Raw genomic sequence first — 10,623 nt, 5'->3', positions numbered from 1 at the left:
CCTCAATTACACTGTCCTATAAGGAAGAACATAAAACACGACGTTTTGGGCAAATGCCCCTTGTTCATAGCACATATGAAGAAGGGTAATTGCCCTAGTTTTTATGTACACTTTTTCAAATGTTGCTATTGACAATTCTAGATTGGAAGCTTTCGTGACTGCAAGGATTCATATTCTTAGGTTTTTTCGGTAAAGTCACGTAGGTAAAAAATTAAAATTAGAATTAATAAAAGTAAAATAAAAAATAAAATAAAAATCACGAGGTTTCGGAGGCAACACAAGCTTCCGTCTTCAGGTGGAACCGTCACAGCACGATAGCTGCATCTTACTTGATGCAGCAGTCGTGCTGTGACGGTTCCACCTGAAAATGGAAGCTTGTGTTGCCTCCGAAACGTCGTGATTTTTATTTTATTTTTTATTGAACTTTTATTAATTTAACATTTTTACCTACGTGACTTTACCGAAAAAACCTAAGAATTTTCTATTGACAATATCAGTAGCTGACTTGCTTTTCAGTTTCAGTTTCATTTATTTGGTATAGCCCTGTGAGCCATTCGGCTCTTGAATCGGGTGCAACCGCAACAAACAAAAAAACTAAAACATGAACAAAAAAACATCTTAAAGTGACAACGCGCAAACATGAAAAATCCAGGAAAAAAAACAGCAAAAACTTCCAGAAAAAGCACCGCACACCAACGCTATGTGCTCGAGCATGCCTTCATCCAGCAGTTGCGTGATCAGAGTTGATGTCACGATGACCACACCAACTCATAGTCGCCCTCAAACATCAGATCGGGTGTGTTGACGGAAACGAGGATTTTGCCAATTAACAATGTTCGCCAATTACCACCCCCGACTCGCCTCTTGAGTGGGCGAGTGGCCTCTTAATGCGACGTGGGTCGGCGCGAGAGACAACCCCCTAAGTTGCATTAAAAAATAAAGCTCGTTAACATTTCTAATTTAATCACTGCCCACGGAAACGAATTAATACGAAGAAAAAGTCCAAATCTATTTAGAATTTGCCTTGTTTTTCGGTTCTAACCCTCCCCCCCGTTGCCCATGACGCGCTCGAATAAAAACAACGCCCACAGATCGCGCGACACCATCGCGACCTGGGTACAACCGCGACCTCCCGCAGAATGGAGGATTGGCGGGTGGGTGGTGACTCGTTTCGCCTTTAATCACTAATATGCTATATTTAGACTGGAGCTGCTTCGCTCGTCTGTGCGTCACGGGTACGGAGCATCCATCCCTTCCGGTCTCGGAACAACGCAGCGTGCAACGAAAGGGTGCGTTCACGCGGTTGTGGTAGCGGTGTTGAATCTCAGAATGGGGCTGCGTTCACACAGTTGTGGTGGATTTCATATGAAGGGTGTGATGATGGTGTAATGCCTTCAAAGGCTGTGACGATGATATTGTGATTCTAAAAGGTGTGCGAGTGATAGGGTGAATCTAAACGGTGTGCTCAGACAATTGTGGTGCGAGTATGAATTTAAATAGTCTGTATAGTGCAGTTACATGAATCTAAAAAAAATAGCTCGGGGAGTGGTGGTGATAGCGAGAATGATAAATGAAAATAACATGCTTGTAGTTCGATAAATCTAAACAATGAGTAATGGCAGAATTAATCTGAAACGTGTCTTGATTACCGAAATGGGTGCGCTAAATTAAATTTCACCACTCTCCCGGCTCTGAACGACTCACTAGGGTCCGACGGTTTGATTTCCGCCACCGCCAGGTCGATAATGTCTACGGAGGCAGCGTTTTTATTATTATTTACAGAACCGCTCTTAGTACGTTTCAAATCGCCACTAAGGCTTATCTGACGTCATCCGCAGAGAGCGGACAATTTTGTGCCGCGGGTTCCGTAGCCGAAATTCTAATTTGAAAATTGCCCACAGCCCCAGTGCAAAAACACACAGTGTTCGTGCGTAGCGACAGCCACCCAGGTGTTGCTTGCAAAGGCGATAATGAATCACGCTGATCTCACACCTGTCTTGGAGGGCATTGAATAGAGTCGATCTGCGCCACGCAGAGGACGTTTTGAATCGCTCCAAGGTTCAAGCGTGCGGTGCTGTATATGTAGTTCGCGACGAGACAAATACGACAACATGTGGGCGGACTGGAGCAATAGTCAATATTGGATCGTATGTATGTTGAACTTATTTCGTAGCCACCCGTGATAATCGGGAATAACAACACATTTTAACAAAAAAAGCAGTTTAAAAGAAATGAGTTTTAAATCCAGATTTGAAAGTGCGTAGCTCCAGTGGCTTCCTAATATCGGAAGGAAGAGCGTTCCAGACGGCCGCAGAAGCGCATCTGAAAGCGCGCATCACCAAGAGAATATTCGAGTGTGGGGAAGTAATTTTCACGTAGATGTTACAATGCGTGTGAATGTACGCGTGCATCTCTTTTGTGAATCCACTGCTGGTTGAGGGCCTCCCCACGCCGCGTGGGTCGTGGGGATTATTTATCCATACATCACCACGCTGCTCAGTGCGGGTTGGTGAAGGCGGGGAGCTAAGATGGGAGCATAAAATAAGTCTCAAATTCATTTTGCTGCTGTGCCCTCTGATCTCCATCAGATATCCCATCCGTGTGTCACAAGCAGGTTATATATATACCGATTAAAAAATACGTTCTTCTTTGGACACATTTACGTATGGACAAAGACAAACAAATGCAACCAAAGCTGAAAAGTGCACAAAGATGCATGGAGAGGTGCATGTTTTGAATTGTACTGAGAGAGAGAACATACACAAGACATTACTTTACCTGTCAACAAACGTAAGTGGGCTTGGACAGAACATGTCGCTAGAAGGGGATGATGGCCGGTGGGGTAGAGGCGAACGAACGACAGGGTGGCAAACGAAGGGAGATGGAGTGATGAAATCACATAATTGCAGGCGCTAGGTGGAACGTTGCATCGCAAGAACATGAGCAATGGCGGTGGCGTCGGGAGGCCTCCAACAGCAGCGGTTACATCACGGCTGATGATGACACCAATCAGAATGTCTGCTCCATTGCGAATTCTGTAAAGGGCACACACCGCACACAGCCCTCCGTCCCATGCGCCGATATTGTTGTTCACAGCTGCACAGAGCGCAAGCGCGGGGAAAAAACACGTGTATTCATTTCCTCTCGATGTGTAGTTGAAGTGTCGCGGATAGCAAGGAGCCAACAATTTGCATGAGGCGTGCGTCACTGGTAACAAGCGTGACGTGGGCCGAGGGCCCTTTGTCCATAATGTGTTTGTTCCACGACCTGTGGAATGCGAATGTGTAGGGGGTTGAGTCGAGGAGTGAGAGGGGTTGAGCAATTTTGGCAAAGAGTGACAAGATGAAGATGAGAGACTTGTCGCTTGATCTGGACAATGTTTTTGAACAACATAAATAATGGAAATTAAATGCCCAGGAAGGCCTTACTTGATCTCTGCAAGACATTTTTTCAGCAAGGTCCTGTTGCATTGCGAAGTTTGGTCAAACCCAGTCACACGCGAAGGGGTAAAACTCAAAGCTCCGCACAGATAAAACATCCATTACTCGCACAACAAGGACTCTGACACGTCATTCACGACAGGTCTGTGCTTGCAAGGAGGAGCTGTTTGGTTGAGGCAGTAAATGTCAATTTTAATGAAATTTTTAAATTGTGAGACTGTCAAAACTATTTAATATTGGACGTGAAAACTACTAGCGTACAGCATCATGTGTCGACGTATGGGGAATTATATGGTAACATAATCAGCAACACGTACATAGGTGGAGCAGAAATATGAACGATTTTCTATATGAACAACTAAATGTACACCATGCCTCGCATTATATGATGTTGGTAGCATATTCTGCCAATATATATCATAATAATTCACATGCCTTCATAAACCCACTGTTGGATGAAGGCTTCCCTGCAATTATGGGGTGGTTGATCGACCATACTTCACCACACTGGCCAATGCAGATTGGTGAAAGTCGGGGTTTCCTCACTGCCACTGCAGGTGTTAACAGTGCCTGGGCGCATCATCCAATATTTAGTCAAATTCCAAGCCACTATGTACATATCACTTTATCAGGGACGTGTGGTCAGGGGAGGCAGGGGAGGCAGGGGAGTCAGAGCCTCACCTGTCATACTCCAATTAAAATATCTGTTACGAAAAGTAAAAAAAATAAAAAAAAATATTAAGATTTTCACACTGATCTGTGTTATAAATGTAATTTCTGTACGATTTCAATCATTTTTATAGTCAAAATCGCCAAATTTGCAGGGCTCCGCTGCAAATACAGGGAGAGACGAGAGGTGAGGCAGCGACGAGCTCAGCCTCCCCTCTGATTGCGCAACCCTTCAGTAACTGGATGGAGCGCGGGCAATAAGCGCGTGCCTGTTACTATCTCAGTATGTCACCAATGTAATGTTTGTAGACCCCTTCATTTCATGTCCTCGCCTTCCATACTCCAGGTAACTTAGTTCACGTACGTGTAGAAAGATATTTCGGCTCGCTGGTCTCGTCATGAAACTGTAATGAAAAGGCACCAGGGGAGGCAGCTATCACATCTGCCTCACTGAGGGGGAAGTGTCTAACACGCCCCCCTCCGTGAGGCCACGCCCCCCTCAGTGTTTGAATCTGGCTCTGACACTAGCCAGTGCCTCCCCAGCCATTGACCTCACCGCACGTCACTGCACTTTATCTGTGGGGAGCGGTAGCATAGCGGTGAGCAGCACCCTGCGCTATGAACCCGGCAATCTGAGTTAGATTCCCGCTCACGGCAAACACCAGTGATGATTATCTAAACTGGTTCTGGGCCTCCCCTAGGTCGACTCAGCTCTTAAAGCCGGTGCGGTGTGTAAACCATCGCTACTAGGGAGACAAAGGCGGCTGAGCGTGGTGCTGGCCACCTACCCCCTTTTGTACGATGCCTGCCTTGATAGGTGTTCGCGAACAGCACTTTCCCCAAATGTCTGTTAAGGCTAATTGGGGGATCTTTGTTTTTCTATCACTTTGTCTATGTTGAGCAATGCGGTGGTGCAGTGGTCAGAGCACTACGATAACCTGACGGAATTTGATTTCCGGCCGCGGCTAACATATGGTGAAGGATATCTGAACTGTACCCTCCATCCTGATACCAGATGAAATGCTTTTATTTTGGAATTAGCAATGATGTTTCGTGTTTAAGATTGTGCACGATGTGCGAGTCACATTACTGAAATTAGCGATGCAGTGGTGACCCCATCACCACAAGCAGGGTGGTGACATCTGGTTCCAGGGTCACATTATTAAGCGGCTTGCATTCGGCACTTGAAGGTTGTTTGATAAACATTTGTAGCGATGTCGATGGGCTGTGTACACTTACCTGCAGGGGCAGTCAGGGTCCAGCAGGGGCAGTCGCTATATCCCTGGCCCGAAAGCAGGAGGGGGCTACGGGGTGTCCTGGGATCCCCCGGAGCCCCCTCTGGAAGTCTCTGGAAAGTAGGCGGAGCCAGGGCTGACGCACCGGTGCTGGGTATAAAAGCCGTACCCCGGGAAGGGTCCGGGGCCAGTCGAAGACAGAAGCCAGAAGACCGGCTAGATATCACCTTGGGACCCCTAACCCCTCTGCCCTTGTAAGGGCCGGGACTCTGTGTGGCCCAGTGGTGAGACCCTGGGAACCCCCGGCCCGACGTCCTTGTTCGGGTCCGAGTGGGCCAGTGGTCGGAACCCTGGCTGGGTCGGGTTAGTGCAGCCTCCCTTAGGGCACCCGTAGCCGGAGGACCCAGAGCCGTAGCCCCGTGCCAGGGCACGTTAGCCCAGAGGCAGTACCTCTCCCCAGGAAGGAGTTAGAGGGACCGTTGCCCTGTGTGAGACTGTACTGTCGAGTATTTGTATTGAATAAAGTGTCGCCTCCAAATATCCGTCTCCGACGTCACTAGAACCCACTACACATTCATTGTAACGCCAAACCACTGCTGCTAGACAGAGATCAGCCCCCCCCCCACAACATGCTGTGCCGGTCGTGGGGATTGTTTTAACCCACTTCAACCTTGTCATGTGGATTGGTGGAGGGGGCAACCCAGGACCGGTTTCTGATGTTACCTCGCCGCCGCTACTTGCCACGGCCAAGACTAGAACTCGCGCTCATCGATTGTGTCAGCCAATCAATATTTCTCTGCCAAGACCCTGGTCAGTAAATGCCGGCTTCTTTTGGCACTGGCCAATCGCCAATGCCCTTGTCTTGCAGGTATTATTTCAAGGGCAACGGAGATGCTGGAAATTGTTTTTCCTTTTCGTACCGAATCACCCAATTTATACCCTGCCCCCTGCAGATCCACGACACTTTAATCAAGCGGTACGTATGGGCCTACATGTCAATCCAAAAGCAGTGTGATGGCCTCCTCCACGCTGTATCGATCATGGGGGTTGTTTGACCATACTTCACCACGCTGGTCAGTACGGGTTGATGAATAGAAGTACAGTGCAACAGTGGATTATGATGTACTGCCCCTATGTTGCGTACCACGCATCCTTTAAATGAGCACTTGCGGCCAATTTAATTTTGTCTGCTTTCATTTCAGGTGGCAGTAAAATCCCTGTAAAAGGGGTTCGGTCATTTTTTTGTTGACGTTTTGCTCGATCGTGTTTACATCGTCCCAAGGGCAATGTGAATACATTCCCCTAGCGCATTAAAGCATTTCGCCTCGGAATTTCTGAGCGTCTCATATTTACTATCTATTAGTTGCCACCCAGGAAATTACCGATTGCTATTGATCCCCCACACGTGTTCCAATTACTCCTGGGGTATTCAACCAGATGTCTATATTTGCCACGCGGGTAAGTTGCTCCCAGGGCATTACCCTCCTCTGCAGATTTCTCTCGCGTGAATTGCCCCCAGGGGTATTCCTCAATTCAATATTGCTCACGCGTGTGAATTTCCCACGTGGCATTCACAGCTGCGTACATAATTCACCGCGTGTGAATTGCTCTCAGGGCATTCATCACCCCTTGAACATTGCCCATTTGTGTGAACTAATCCCCAGCACATTCACAACGCGCCGTATGTGTATCCACAATGTGTGTATATTGCCCTCAGGGCATTCACCGCCTGTGTATAAATTGCCTCCCACCCCACCACCAATGCATTGCCCGCGTGCGTGAATTGCCCCGTGGGCATGGTTAGGGGCGTGGCCTGTGCTGCTCTGGAGGTTCCGTGCGGGTCTGGCGTGCTGCGACAGCCGGAGGGTGACATCAACACAACTTTAACATCAACGCAACTTTAACATCAACACAACAACTTGAACAGCGACGTGAAACATCAACAACGACGACGGCCACCACTTCAACGCGGACGTCATAAACATTCGCTTTCAACGACGACATCATCGACACGGACACGAGAACCATCATCGCCAACATCAACACATCGGCAGAAATAAACATCAAGCCACAACTCCGCCGGCAAGAGAGGGGGGTAGCCATAAGAAAATCGCCTGCAAGCAGCAGCGACTTCTCCTGTGACTGCTGCAGTTGTGGTTTCCCTCGTGGGACCAATTCCCTCAGACCAGCGGCTACTTGAGCGAGAACTTGGACTTGAGTTAGCAGCGTAACTTTAGCGAGTACCGTAAAGTGTTCGAATGCCTAAAACGAGCGAGTGTCTAAATTATATTGAGCAACTTAATTGAGCCAATACCTCCGTAACAAGAACACCCAAATTGAGCGAACGGTGTGAGTAACTCTTAAGTTTGAGTAATCGAAGTGACCACAACCTAAAATAATGAGAGAGCGAGCGTGTGTGTATATATATAACTGATTAGGTAATTGCGTGGCTGAGGGAAAGAGACCGACTCCCCGTGTCGAAAGTAACCCAAGCGTTGTAAGATTGAGGTAGCTGCCCTTGTCCCGAGTTAAACGAGCAACCTTTTGGTAGTTAGTCCAAGTAGTGGCTACGTAAGCATCTTTAGTGATTCAGTAACAAGGTCGTCTTGGGCTACGGGCGGACTGAACGCCGTCGTCCTCCTGTTCGAACCCCGCTCGTGTCCCATCAAATGCCGTGGCGATGAGCCATCACCGCGACGCCGAGGCGGACGGAGAGACGTGCATGGACAGCGGGAGGCCGGGGAGCGTGGTGTGCGAGCCCGAGGAACGCCACTACATCCCCGTGCGAGTGCTGGGTCGGGGCGCCTTCGGAGAAGCCGCGCTCTACCGCCGCAACGAGGTTAGGAAAGTGCGGCGTAAGGCCGAGGCTCCGCGGTGCGCTAGGCCGCGCGCGGGCCTCCCCCGGGGGTAGCGGTGCTCGGATAGATTCGCTGCCGGAGAAAGGCGACGAGAAGCTGTCGTAGAATGGCGCTGTCACCCCCCCCCTCTCTCCCTCCTCGCTCACTATGTTTCGTGGTGGGTTTTTTGACGCGGGGTTTCGTTAAGTTTCAATCAATTATTTTTAATGATTGAATCTTGTGGCTTTATTTTTTAATTTTGAACGCGATTGTGTCAGCGGGTTGTGTAGGAGGATGTGGTTTCTGTTGCGACGTTTGTATTTTACAAACCATAAACTTCCATACAGTAGCTCTGTTATTCTTTTCTAGTTATATTACACTGTCCAATATAATTAGCTGATTTGCATAGTCATTATAACCACGCGTGGAGTTAAATTACAGGAAACTTTGTTATTTTCTAGTTGTATTACACTGCCCAATGACAATTAGCTGATTTGCATAGTCATTATAACCACCGCATGGAGTTAAATTACAGGAAACTTTGTTATTTTCTAGTTATATTACAATGTCCAATGATAATTAGCTGATTTGCATAGTCATTATAACCACCGCATGGAGTTAAATTACAGGAAACTTTGAAATGGTTTCAAAGTTGGGCAAATTTTTTAGTTTTTAGTATGGGCAAAACAAAAAGTCGCCTTCATCAAGTTTGCTCGGCAAATATACCTTGGTGTTCGTCTAACGAGAGATAGTTTATTGAAGGCGAACCACGATCAAAATTATGAAAGTGGGCGAACGAGAGCAGTCTGGAAGGAGTTATTTTTGAACCTTGATGGAAAACAACGTTACTGTACCATTGTACCAATAGCAGATAATAGTGATCTGGCTAGTTCAAGTTCATTTATTAGGTATAGCCCTGTGAGCCATTCGGCTCTTGAATCGGGTGCAACCGCAACAAACAAAAAACAAAAACATGAACAAAAAACATCTTAATGTGACTATGTGACTGAGTGCAAACAGAAAATCCAAGAAAAGACAGCAAAATATTGCAGAAAAAACACCGTACACCAACGCTTTGTGCAAAAATCCCAGTGGGATGCAAGTCAAACAACCAACAACAACCACAAGACAACTTGGATTAAGGCCATCAGTCTAACTCTGTACTACAACAACACAAACATGGCCAAACCGATACACTTTTCGAAATTACCAAAATAAAGCCATGAAAGCAATGAAACAGTGATCATAGGAACTGTGATCATAGGACTAATGACAATTAATAAAGGGGAAAAAGTTCGACAGTGGCGGTGGGGGGGGGTCAAAGCAGCGTGGAGAGATGTGTGTGCTCAGGATTACAATGGGGGTGGATGGGGGAAGTACGTGCATGAGAAGATTGGATGTTAAGAAAAGCAAGTGGACGTGGGTAAGGGGACACGTCGCTATTCAGAGACGATAGCCAGTGAAATCTTGACTTTTGTGACTGCAACAATTAATATTCTTTGGGTCTTTAGGTAAAGTCACGTAGATGGTTCAAAGAAAATAAAAAAAACTACGACGTTTCGATCACAACACAAGCGATCGTCATGATGATGACGACGATCGCTTGTGATGATGACGATCGACCTGTTCAGATGTCACTCACCACTGTTAGCCATGGACCAGAGTCAAACTCAGGAGGCTGGGTTCGTGTTGCAGTTTGCGAACCATTGCACCATTTTTTTCTACTCCCTTGTATGTTTCATTACACACACGCCAAAACCAAAACATTGCAAAAAACAAGACATTTTAAGTCAAATAGGTATTATAGACACACTTTTTTTCCAGCTGAATTTATCTAGGTAAGTAAACTCTGGACTGATTTTAACTTGCAAGGTTCTTATCGGCAATTAAGCCTATAATAAAAATTGTTTTTGGGTTGGTTGTCATTCGTCGGGGCCATCTTCAATCTGTCGCCATCTCACAGTTCTACAACAATAATCTAGCACCTGCACATGAGCTGATTGTATTGCTTCATCTCCATGGCCGATGTATTCTTGGGGGTGTTCACTCCTTTGACTCCCACTCCATCATTAAGCACCATAACCGGCATGTACTGTAACAAAAACCAGTCGGTTTAACACGCCACCAATATCCATAATATTGTTTTTTGAGTTAGATTGTGTTGTTAAAACCCGCCACCACCCGACACAGCTAACTAGTAAGGGTTGTCACGTTAACAGAACGTGCCAATTCGTCACTAGTACAGCACACCGGTGTGTTGGAGAGCCAAGCCACAACATTTACAAACTGAGTACGACGTTTCGCCAGTAATTACAACTAGCTTCATCAGGCGACATCCAGATTTGTAGAGAAGTCCACCTGTTTCATTCCTTGTATAGAGGCGGAGATGTGGTGACCACCCTTCTGCGCTCTTGCACAATGTGGGGGGGGGGGTGAGATTAC

At 46.9% G+C, this 10,623-nt stretch overlaps 1 protein-coding gene across 5 annotated transcripts in view; it reads left to right on the top strand.

Moving 5' to 3' along the window:
- The first annotated feature begins 1,126 nt into the window (after positions 1 to 1,126).
- NEK9 (NIMA related kinase 9) overlaps positions 1,127 to 10,623 on the top strand; it is a 54,602-nt gene continuing 45,105 nt past the window's right edge. For 2 of the 5 annotated variants that reach the window (XM_078870530.1, XM_078870534.1), the window contains exons 1-2: positions 1,128 to 1,289; positions 7,149 to 8,183. In XM_078870530.1, coding sequence (XP_078726656.1) covers positions 8,025 to 8,183 — 159 coding nt within the window. In that variant the 5' untranslated portion in view covers positions 1,128 to 1,289; positions 7,149 to 8,024. Of the gene's footprint in view, positions 1,290 to 6,285; positions 6,321 to 7,148; positions 8,184 to 10,623 lie in introns of those variants that run through there. The other 3 variants (XM_078870533.1, XM_078870532.1, XM_078870531.1) reach the window with 3 other exon arrangements.

Source organism: Lampetra fluviatilis, chromosome 30 (genome assembly GCF_964198595.1).
Source record: "Lampetra fluviatilis chromosome 30, kcLamFluv1.1, whole genome shotgun sequence".
Classification (NCBI taxonomy): Eukaryota; Metazoa; Chordata; class Hyperoartia; order Petromyzontiformes; family Petromyzontidae; genus Lampetra; species Lampetra fluviatilis.
Note: the sequence above shows the minus strand (reverse complement) of the source record. Positions and strands in the feature narration are given on the sequence as shown.